The sequence below is a fragment of the Oncorhynchus keta genome, chromosome 35 (assembly GCF_023373465.1).
Source record: "Oncorhynchus keta strain PuntledgeMale-10-30-2019 chromosome 35, Oket_V2, whole genome shotgun sequence".
Classification (NCBI taxonomy): Eukaryota; Metazoa; Chordata; class Actinopteri; order Salmoniformes; family Salmonidae; genus Oncorhynchus; species Oncorhynchus keta.
Window position 1 is genome coordinate 15,952,300 of NC_068455.1, and position 12,320 is coordinate 15,964,619.

The following is a 12,320-nucleotide window of genomic DNA, read 5'->3' on the forward strand; positions in this document are numbered from 1 at the left end:
AAACGCATTAAGGAAAGAAATTCCACAAATGAACTTTTAACAAGGCACACCTGTTAATTGAAATGCCTTCTTGGTGACTACCTCATGAAGCTGGTTGAGAGAATGCCAAAAGTGTACAAAGCTGTCATCAAGGCAAAGGGTGGCTACTTTGAAGAATCTCAAATATAGAATATATTTTAATTTGTTTGATGTCTTCACCGAGGATCAAATACCTGTTTCCCACTATTGAGCCAGCCTGAACCATACTGTCAGGCTCGGATACATCTTTTCACATTGTCCTTTCCAGCATGGCTGTGGTTATGGCTGTCCTCAACTGGCCACTCAACTTGAAACCCTGTAATACAGTAGAACCTTGGTATGGGAATCCAGAGCCGGCCACTACATTAGTCTAATTCCAACTCTCATTTTTCGTTTTGTTGCTCCCACCATCCTCTCAGGTTTGTTTCCCTCGAGGGAAGCTTCTATATGCTTGATCACATTATTGTCCGTCATCACAAAATTCATGATCTCATCAAGCCTCTCTTGTGTGTTATTGGTGGTCAGAAAATCCACCAGTCGGAGCACGAGGGTCATTTGAAGTTTGACAAGGTGCTTGTGGCTGCAGAGGTCTTACTGCAGAACGGTAACCAGGAGACGAGGAACATCACCCATGCCAGACTCAAAGAACTCAAAGCATTATGGGAGGAGACCTGCACCTACATCATCCACTGCCACAGGTATGCTAACTCATGACTCCTCCATAAACTCCATGACCCCTATGACCTTCCATGACTTCTGAGAGCTGAAAATGGCAGGTTAATTACTATAATGTTTCTTTAAAAAGAAACCACAATTAGTATTAAGCATCCTTTCTCTTTTAGAAAGAGAGTGGTCCGTATGTAAACACCAGGATAGGTTAGCAACACATGGATAATGTAGGCATGAGTGAATATATTCCTTCCAGTAGTTTACACATATTTGTATAATTACATAGTCACAGCAGAAGCCCTTGTTTTAAAAAATATATTTTTAACCCATATAGCTAAACATATCAGTTTCGGAGGTCTATTGTTTCTCACCTTGAATATGCCTTCATAAATGCTTACATTTTTCATAATGAAATAATTATTGATAATAGTAAAAAAAATAAAGTTTATAAATGCTTGTTCATGATTCTAAAGTCTTACCTACCATTCTATCTCCTCTTTCCTCAGCCGTATAGAGTGGGTGTGGCTGCACTGGAGTGAGTATCTGAAGGCCTATGAGGAGTTTGAGATGTGGCTGGTCAGCGTGTGTCGCAGTCTGGAGCCGGAGGTGGAGCTGCAGCTGGGGGTGAAGGAGAAATTGTGGCAGGTGAGGAAACACACCAGGTGTTGGGTGTCAACAATAGTGACGTTGAGCCAGGGGAAGAGAGGTTATACTACTGGTACCATTTCAGTAGCCTAGCTTGATCTGTGTTCATAGGCTGTTAGATTCCTACTTCTTGTAGGAAGCCATCTTTGAGTTCATAGTTGAAAACCCTAGCCACATCAATTGAACCAACTAATGCTGCCTATTAAACCTATAGAAGAGCTCGCTTGCTGATTGATGCACCAAGTTCCAGCTGGAAATGGTATCCAATGGTTCTTCAATTACGGTGACATTTTGGAAATAATGAACTTCATTTTTCTACATTTCCATTTATTTAATTGTATTTGGGTACATCTTCCTATTCTAAATCAACTGATATGGTAGCTTAATTACTTTAAATCATTTGTACCGTTTAAGATAACATTGTGCCACCAGTAAGAGTAGAAAATAGAGACATTTTTGGTAAATGAGGATTTTCTTAAATGGAGGCAAGAAAGGCTCAAATCTAAGGTCATCAATCCTTTAATTTACTAAAGTGATTTGATTAATCATTTTGCTCACAATATTATTTCCCTTCATTTAAATTGACTAACACCAAGTGACAATTTGGATTTCGACACACCAAATGATCAACGGAATCCTCAAATGTGTGACATATTAAAAGGGTGTAATTAGTGAATAATTTTCTTTAATATAGACCCCTACCTCGATAACAGTTTGTCACTGGAGAGAATTCTCAAGGTCCTTGTATATCTTTGTAATGAGTCATTTTCAAGGTGGTAACACCAATGACATACAACTGAGGGACAGACGTTATACTAGTAAAAAAAAAATGTATTATCCTATTGTGTTTGTATTGCTCTATACCTGATCTATACAGTAGATGAAATGCCTTTGTTTACTTTATTGCACTAAAAATAATAGATACACTATATATTCAAAAGTATATGGACACCCCTTCAAATCAGTGGATTTGGCTCTTTCAGCCACACCCATTGCTGACAGGTGAATAAAATCGAGCACAACGCCATGCAACCTCCATAGACAAACATTAGCATTAGAATGGCCTTACAAAGAGCTCAGTGGTTCGGGCTGGGCCCCTTAGTTACAGTGAAGTGAAATCTTACCATTACAGCATACATTCTAGATGATTCTGTGCTTCCAACTTTGTGGCAACGGTTTGGGGGAAGACCCTTTCCTGTTTCAGCATGACAATGCCCCCATGCACAAAACTTGGTCCATACAGAAATAGTTTGTCGAGATCGGTGTGGAAGAACTTGACTGGCCTGCCCTGACCTCAACCCCACCAAACACCATTGGGATGAATTGGTATGCCAACTGTGAGCCAGGATTCAACATCAGTGCCCAACCTCACTAATGCTCTTGTGGCTGAATGGAAGCAAGTCCCTGCAGCAATGTTCCAATATTTAGTGGAAAGCCTTCCCAGAAGAGTGGAGGCTGTTATAGCAGCAAAGGGGGGACCAACTTCATATTAATACCCATGATTTTGGAATGAGATGTTCACCAAGCAGGAGTCCACATACTTTTGGTCATGTAGTGTATCTTTAAATCCCCAAAACATGTCACTCTGACTCTACACATAACTACTGGGACAAGCCAATGTGCTTACCAAGCCCTTTAAATAAAGGTGAAATAAAATAAATAATGCAACCGCTGTGTCAGATTTCAAAAAAACTTTACGGAAAAAGCACACCATGCTATAATCTGAGTACGGTGCTCAGAGACCAAAACAACCCAAACAGATATCCGCCATGTTGTGTCGTCAACAGAAGTCAGAAATAGCATTATAAATATTCACTTACCTTTGATGATCTTCATCAGAATGCACTCCCAGGAATCCCAGTTCCACAATAAATGTTTGTTTTGTTCGATAATGTCCATAATTTATGTCCAAATACCTCCTTTTTGTTTGCGCGTTTAGCTCAGTAATCCAAATTCATGACGCGCGATCGCTAGGAGCAGACAAAGTCAAAAAGTTCCGTTACAGTCCGTAGAAACATGTCAAATGATGTATAGAATCAATCTTTAGGATGTTTTTAACATAAATCTTCAATAATGTTCCAACCGGAGAATTCCTTTTTCTGCAGAAATGCAATGGAACTCAAGCTAACTCTCAAGTGAACGCGCGTGTCCAGCTCGTGGCTCTCTGGCAGACCTCTGACTCATTCCCCTGTCATTCGCCCCTCCTTCACAGTAGAAGCATCAAACAAGGTTCTAAAGACTGTTGACATCTAGTGGAAACCTTGGGAAGTGTAATTTGACCCCATAGACACTCTGTATTCGATAGGCCAAGAGTTGAAAAACTACAAACCTCAGATTTCCCACTTCCTGGTTGGATTTTTTCTCAGGTTTTTGCCTGCCATATGAGTTCTGTTATACTCACAGACATCATTCAAACAGTTTTAGAAACTACAGAGCGTTTTTCTATCCAAATCTACTAATAATATGCATATATTAGCAACTGGGCCTGAGTAGCAGACAGTTTACTCTGGGCACCTTATTCATCTAAGCTACTCAATACTGCCCCCAGCCCAAAGACGTTAAATAATGCATAAACAACTTTTTGCAGTAGAAAGGACTTGTTTTATTATTGATAAACAATTCAAAAGCCACCCAAATGTAATGTAATGTAATCTAACGTGTGTGGTGTGTTTGTGTGTGTGTGTTCCAGGTAGACAACCAGCGCGTCCTGCTGTGTGACGTCCAGAACCAGGCACTGTTGCTGGAGAGGCTGGTGGACGAGGCTGCAGCGCTGAACAACCGCATCCAGGATCCCAGTGTGGACCAGGAAGCACAGGAGAGACTCCAGCTGGTCTATAACAGCATACGGGACAAGGCTGATGTGCGTGTGTGTGTGTGTGTGTGTGTGCGTGTGTAGTATAAGGGAGGCTTTCTGTTGACTCTCATTCAAAGTCTTTCCACCTATCCCCTCGATTTCTCTGCACAAAACCCAGGCTAGCATTCCTGTATAGACCTTAGGGATATAATGTGTACACCACGATTACTGTCAGGGTAGGCTATATAGCAAACATAATGTAATGATTGAAACCATGTTGCCGTTTCAATCGCAGACAGACAGGCTGACGGTTGCAGAGTACAGTAACTTCTACGTTACTGTACTCTGCACTTTACGTTACTGTACTCTGCACTCTACATTACTGTACTCTGCACTCTACATTACTGTACTCTGCACTATACGTTCCTGTACTCTGCACTCTACGTTACTGTACTCTGCACTCTATATTACTGTACACTGCACTCTACATTACTATACTCTGCACTCTACGTTACTGTACTCTGCACTCTACGTTACTGTACTCTGCACTATACGTTACTGTACTCTGCGCTCTACGTTACTGTACTCTGCACTCTACGTTACTGTACTCTGCACTCTACGTTACTGTACTCTGCACTCTACGTTACTGTACTCTGCACTCTATATTACTGTACTCTGCACTCTATGTTACTGTACACTGCACTCTACGTTACTGTACACTGCACTCTACGTTACTGTACTCTGCACTCTACGTTACTGTACTCTGCACTCTACATTACTGTACTCTGCACTCTACGTTACTGTACTCTGCACTCTACGTTACTGTACTCTGCACTTTACGTTACTGTACTCTGCACTCTACGTTACTGTACTCTGCACTCTACGTTACTGTACTCTGCACTCTACGTTACTGTACTCTGCACTCTACGTTACTGTACTCTGCACTCTACGTTACTGTACTCTGCACTCTACGTTACTGTACTCTGCACTCTACATTACTGTACTCTCTACATTACTGTACTCTGCACATTACTGTACTCTGCACTCTACATTACTGTATTCTGCACTCTACGTTACTGTACTCTGCACTCTACGTTACTGTACTCTGCACTGTACTCTTTACGTTACTGTACTCTGCACTCTACGTTACTGTACTATGCACTCTACATTACTGTACTCTGCACTCTACGTTACTGTACTCTGCACTCTACGTTACTGTACACTGCACTCTACGTTACTGTACTCTGCACTCTACGTTACTGTACTCTGCACTCTACGTTACTGTACTCTGCACTCTATGTTACTGTACTCTGCACTCTACGTTACTGTACTCTGCACTCTACATTACTGCACTCTACATTACTGTACTCTGCACTCTACGTTACTGTACACTGCACTCTACGTTACTGTACACTGCACTCTACGTTACTGTACTCTGCACTCTATGTTACTGTACTCTGCACTCTACGTTACTGTACTCTGCACTCTACGTTACTGTACTCTGCACTCTACGTTACTGTACTCTGCACTCTACGTTACTGCACTCTACATCACTGTACTCTGCACTCTACATTACTGTACTCTGCACTCTACATTACTGTACTCTGCACTCTACATTACTGTACTCTACGTTACTGTACTATGCATTACTGCACTCTACGTTACTGCATTCTACATTACTTTACTCTGCACTCTACATTACTGTACTCTGCACTCTACATTACTGTACTCTACGTTACTGTACTATGCATTACTGCACTCTACGTTACTGCACTCTACGTTACTGCACTCTACGTTACTGCACTCTACGTTACTGCACTCTACGTTACTGCACTATGCGTTACTGCACTATGCGTTACTGCACTATGCGTTACTGCACTCTACGTTACTGCACTCTACGTTACTGCACTCTACATTGCTGTACTCTGCACTCTACATTCACATCTCTGAATGTTGTTTGTAAATACTCTTCAAATTGTGCTAAGCTTTCTCTTGTTGTATAGTTCCTTTGTTCTCTTCTTCACACTATCAAGACAATGGCATTGCTGTTTCTATCTGCGTCTCATTACCCTTTGAAACATCTGACAGGATGGAGCCAGACCATAGTCCTAACCTCTGTCTGTCTGTCTGTCTTTCTTTTCAAATGGTCTTTCGGTTCAAATCTGGGATTTGAAAAGCAACAATCTATGGCTATATCACACATTTTTAAGTGAAAAAATATATGTACCAATTCCAGATTTTCATGTCAACAGGAGAGGCTGTCGGTGCTGCAGAAGATGGCTGAAGAGCACCAGATGTACCAGAGAGACGTCCTGAAGTTCCAGGCCTGGCTGGTGTCCAAGACTAAGGAGCTCAACACCCTCACTGAGACAGAGGACACAGCCGAGAACAAACTCCGAGCCCTACAGGTGAGAGAAGTACACCCTAGTCACATGACTTCTGGGAGGGACAGGTGAGAGAAGTACACCCTATTCACATGACTTGCATTTTAAATGAGGTTTGATTTGACTTGATTTGATTCTGCTGGGTGGGACACATACCATGCTAAGAACATTTCCTTGTAATTTCCTTAGTTTTGTGTCATGGATTTGAAAGAATATGATAAAGTTTCAGCAGGGTAGAGAATCAGGACACAGCCAAACCCTCTCTCCTCTGTCAGACCCTGGATGACAACGTGGCCAGTGAGGAGAGGACGCTGCAGCACATTGAGGTCATGGCGGAGGCAGTGCGGGCCAACACGTCCCCCGGGGGGGCAGATGTGGTGGTGGAGGAAGCAGAGGAGCTGCGTCTGGACTGGCAGAGGCTGAGACAGAGCCTGTGTGAGGCCGGAGAGAGCCTGAAGAGCAGCCTGGAGTCTCAGAGCCAGTACCAGAGCCGCTGCCAGCGTCTAGGGGAGGACATCGGGCAGCTCCGGGGCCTGCTCCACAGACTGACCAGAGACCTGGAGACAGCCAGGGAGGGAGACAGGACCGGAGATCTGGAAACAGCCAGGGAGGGAGACAGGACCGGAGATCTGGAAACAGCCAGGGAGGGAGACTGGACCGGAGATCTGGAGACAGCCAGGGAGGGAGACAGGATTGAGGAACAGATGGTTGGGCAGTGGAGGAAATACATGGTGGGTTTGGGCTCACTCTCTCTATTACTTCCTGTATAATCTCTCTCTCTCTCTCTCTCTGACAGTTCTCTATGCTACTTTCACTACTCAACCCTATGGTTTAGAGCTTTAGTTACGAGCTACAACAAGGGTCTGACACTGCATGGGTGGTTGCTCTAACTATTACCTGGCAGGAATTGCCCTCTGACTGAATGCCTGGGAGAGGTGTGGTGGAAATGAGAGAGAGAGAAGATAATGATTGTGGGCTGGTATTGTAACCTTACAGTAAAAACATACATGTTGTGGGAAGGTGTGGTAGGGCAGGTTCCAACAGTCTATGTGTATCAATAGTTTAAAGTAGCTTCTTTTTGTTATCTATTGTACTTCATCCTCACTGATTTGAATAATCGTGACAGATGAAAGGAAGTGCCTCCATGGGCTTTCAGTACATTGTACTAAATCCTCACTGATTTGAATAATTGGGACAGATGAAAGGAAGTGCCTCCATGGGCTTTCAATACATTGTACTTCATCCTCACTGATTTGAATAATTGGTACAGATGAAAGGAAGTGCCTCCATGGGCTTTCAATACATATGTCCTGTTTGTTCAGTAGGTTAGTGTTTTTCATCATGAATCTTGTTCTGGAGGCAGCTCTGCAGTGTTCACTAGCTGGCACAGCCACAGTGTCATAAAATATGATTTTAAACCTAACCTTAACCCTAACCTTAACCAAACTGATAAACCTTCAATTAAGACCAAAAAGCAAACATTTTTGTTCATACATGTTTTACCTTATAGACCATTTTTACTTTGCAGCTGGCCTATCTAAGGGGAAATTGCTCGGTTCTGCCTCCAACTCATGACAATAAACGTCAACCTGCGTCTGTTCAGATCAGTGAAGATGGCGTCTAGGCAGCGGGTCTAGGAAGCGAGGCTAGGAAGCCACTGTAGAATATTTCAGACTGAGAAACCAAAGCTGGCAGATGAGGCAAGCAGTTCTTAACCACTCTTTTAATCCTCAACAAACAAAAGCATTCTTGACAATTCACCTTAGTGGAATTAAAGCAGCAGGCACCAAGAGGCCTCTGAGGCTGTAATCAGTTAACTCTGGCAAAGAAGGAAATTAATTGGGCGTGCCCCAAGGGTCAGTACTGGGGCCCCTCCTCTTCAGCCTGTACGTTAATGATCTGCCTTCTGTCTGTACTGGGTCTGAAGTTCAAATGTATGCAGATGATACAGTGATATATGTGCATGTAAAGAGCAAACAACAAGCTGCACAAGAACCCACTACTGTAATGGTTCAGGTTACAAAGTGGCTCAGTGACTCATGTTTGCATCTCAATGTGAAAAAAACAGTCTGCATGTTGTTCACAAAAAGGACAACTGATGCTACTGAGCCAGATGTCTGTGTTTAACTGATGCTACTGAGCCAGATGTCTGTGTATAACTGATGCTACTGAGCCAGATGTCTGTGTTTAACTGATGCTACTGAGACAGATGTCTGTGTTTAACTGATGCTACTGAGACAGATGTCTGTGTTTAACTGATGCTACTGAGACAGATGTCTGTGTTTAACTGATGCTACTGAGACAGATGTCTGTGTTTAACTGATGCTACTGAGACAGATGTCTGTGTTTAACTGATGCTACTGAGCCAGATGTCTGTGTTTAACTGATGCTACTTAGCCAGATGTCTGTGTTTAACTGATGCTACTGAGCCAGATGTCTGTGTGTCAGGAGAGAAGCTCCAGGTGGTATTCCATGTTAAGTACCTTGGCATCATACTTGATTCCAACCTCTTTTTTTTTTTAAGCAGTTGAAAAGGGGAACTGAAATAACCAAATTCAACCTAGCTAATTTCCGATTCATATGAAATTGCTTGACTACAGAGGTAGCATGAGTTCCTGAGTTTGGAACATCTTGTGCAATACACTGACGCATGTCTTGTATTCAAGGAGAATCACCTTTTGTCAATCTGCTTTCTCTGTGAGAACTTCCCATGTCTGGAATACACTGACATCAGACACACACAGCTGCACCACCTATCACACCTTCACAAAAAACATTAAGACATGGCTATAGGCCAATCAGACTTGTAAACATAATCCCTAGCTGTGTTTTGCTGCTTTCCATGTTGTGGGGTGTGTAAACACTTTGTTATGTATTGTATTTATGTGTTGCTTTTATTGATTTTGTTTAGTTGCTGTGCTATTGCTCTGTCTGCTTGCTACATATTGCTTGTCCTATGTTTTCACTGCTCATTGTTTGTCTGTATTGTTAATGTAATGGTTTTTAATAACCTGCCCCGAGACTGTGGTTGAAAATTAGCCATCTGGCTAAAACTGGCACTTTTACTGGAACGTTGATTAATGTGCACTGTCCCTGTAAAAAAATAAATGAACTCAAACTCAAGTTGGTGTTCATGCCAATTTGGTTGTTGATGTTGGTGTCAAATCAAATCAAATGTTATTTGTCACATACACATGGTTGGCAGATGTTAATGCAAGTGTAGCGAAATGCTTGTGCTTCTAGTTCCGACAATGCAGTATTAACCAACAAGTAATCTTAACTAACAATTCCAAAACTACTGTCTTATACACAGTGTAAGGGGATAAAGAATATGTACATCAGGATATATGAATGAGTGATGGTACAGAGCAGCATAGGCAAGATACAGTAGATGGTGTCGAGTACAGTATATACATATGAGATGGGTATGTAAACAAAGTGGCTAGTGATACATGTATTACATAAGGATGCAGTCGATGATATAGAGTACAGTATATACGTATGCATATGAGATGAATAATGTAGGGTAAGTAACATTATATAAGGTGTCATTGTTTAAAGTGGCTAGTGATATATTTACATCATTTCCCATCAATTCCCATTATTAAAGTGGCTGGAGTTGAGTCAGTGTCAGTGTGTTGGCAGCAGCCACTCAATGTTAGTAGTGGCTGTTTAACAGTCTGATGGCCTTGAGATAGAAGCTGTTTTTCAGTCTCTCGGTCCCAGCTTTGATGCACCTGTACTGACCTCGCCTTCTGGATGATAGCGGGGTGAACAGGCAGTGGCTCGGGTGGTTGTTGTCCTTGATGATCTTTATGGCCTTCCTGTAACATCGGGTGGTGTAGGTGTCCTGGAGGGCAGGTAGTTTGCCCCCGGTGATGCGTTGTGCAGACCTCACTACCCTCTGGAGAGCCTTACGGTTGAGGGCGGAGCAGTTGCCGTACCAGGCGGTGATACAGCCCGCCAGGATGCTCTCGATTGTGCATCTGTAGAAGTTTGTGAGTGCTTTTGGTGACAAGCCAAATTTCTCCAGCCTCCTGAGGTTGAAGAGGCGCTGCTGCGCCTTCTTCATGATGCTGTCTGTGTGAGTGGACCAATTCAGTTTGTCTGTGATGTGTATGCCGAGGAACTTAAAACTTGCTACCCTCTCCACTACTGTTCCATCGATGTGGATAGGGAGGTGTTCCCTCTGCTGTTTCCTGAAGTCCACAATCATCTCCTTAGTTTTGTTGATGTTGAGTGTGAGGTTATTTTCCTGACACCACACTCCAAGGGCCCTCACCTCCTCCCTGTAGGCCGTCTCGTCGTTGTTGGTAATCAAGCCTACCACTGTTGTGTCGTCCGCAAACTTGATGATTGAGTTGGAGGCGTGCGTGGCCACGCAGTCGTGGGTGAACAGGGAGTACAGGAGAGGGCTCAGAACGCACCCTTGTGGGGCCCCAGTGCAAGACATCCTGGTCCGTGACGGGGCTGGATTTCTTCCTGTAGTCCGTGATTGACTGTAGACCCTGCCACATGCCTCTTGTGTCTGAGCCGTTGAATTGAGATTCTACTTTGTCTCTGTACTGACGCTTTACTTGTTTGATAGCCTTGCGGAGGGAATAGCTGCACTGTTTGTATTCGGTCATGTTACCAGACACCTTGCCCTGATTAAAAGCAGTGGTTTGCGCTTTCAGTTTCACGCGAATGCTGCCATTAATCCACGGTTTCTGGTTAGGGAATGTTTTAATCGTTGCTATGGGAACGACCTCTTCAACGCACGTTCTAATGAACTCGCACACCGAATCAGCGTATTCGTCAATATTGTTAACTGACGCAATACGAAACATATCCCAGTCCACGTGATGGAAGCAGTCTTGGAGTGTGGAGTCAGCTTGGTCGGACCAGCGTTGGACAGACCTCAGCGTGGGAGCCTCTTGTTTTAGTTTCTGTCTGTAGGCAGGGATCAACAAAATGGAGTCGTTGTCAGCTTTTCCAAAAGGGGGGCAGGGCAGGGCCTTATATGCGTCGCGGAAGTTAGAGTAACAATGATCCAAGGTTTTTCCACCCCTGGTTGCGCAATCGATATGCTGATAAAATTTAGGGAGTCTTGTTTTCAGATTAGCCTTGTTAAAATCCCCAGCAACAATGAATGCAGCCTCCGGATAAATGGTTTCCAGTTTGCAAAGAGTTAAATAAAGTTTGTTCAGAGCTATCGATGTGTCTGCTTGGGGGGGATATATACGGCTGTGATTATAATCGAAGAGAATTCTCTTGGTAGGTAATGCGGTCTACATTTGATTGTGAGGAATTCTAAATCAGGTGAACAGAAGGATTTGAGTTCCTGTATGTTTCTTACATCACACCATGTCTCGTTAGCCATAAGGCATACGCCCCCGCCCCTCTTCTTACCAGAAAGATGTCTGTTTCTGTCGGTGCGATGCGTGGAGAAACCTGTTGGCTGCACCGCATCGGATAGCGTCTCTCCAGTGAGCCATGTTTCCGTGAAGCAAAGAACGTTACAGTCTCTGATGTCCCTCTGGAATGCTACCCATGCTTGGATTTCAATAACCTTGTTGTCAAGAGACTGGACATTGGCAAGAAGAATGCTAGGGAGTGGTGCACGGTGTGCCCGTCTCCGGAGTCTGACCAGGAGACCGCCTCGTTTCCCTCTTTTTCGGAGTCGTTTTTTGGGGTTGCAGCATGGGATCCATTCCGCTGTCCTGTTTGAAAGGCAGAACACAGGATCCGCGTCGCGAAAAACATATTCTTGGTCGTACTGATGGTGAGTTGACGCTGATCTTATATTCTGTAGGTCTTCTCGACTGTAT

The 12,320-nt window shown here is 43.5% G+C and overlaps 1 protein-coding gene across 1 annotated transcript in view; it reads left to right on the forward strand.

Moving 5' to 3' along the window:
* Nucleotides 1-12,320, forward strand: part of LOC118378258 (nesprin-3-like) — a 79,190-nt gene that overhangs the window by 18,476 nt on the left and 48,394 nt on the right. The window contains exons 3-7 of the mRNA XM_052495867.1: nt 544-716; nt 1,194-1,332; nt 4,022-4,192; nt 6,379-6,534; nt 6,786-7,241. Coding sequence (XP_052351827.1) covers nt 544-716; nt 1,194-1,332; nt 4,022-4,192; nt 6,379-6,534; nt 6,786-7,241 — 1,095 coding nt within the window. The remainder of the gene's footprint in view (nt 1-543; nt 717-1,193; nt 1,333-4,021; nt 4,193-6,378; nt 6,535-6,785; nt 7,242-12,320) is intronic.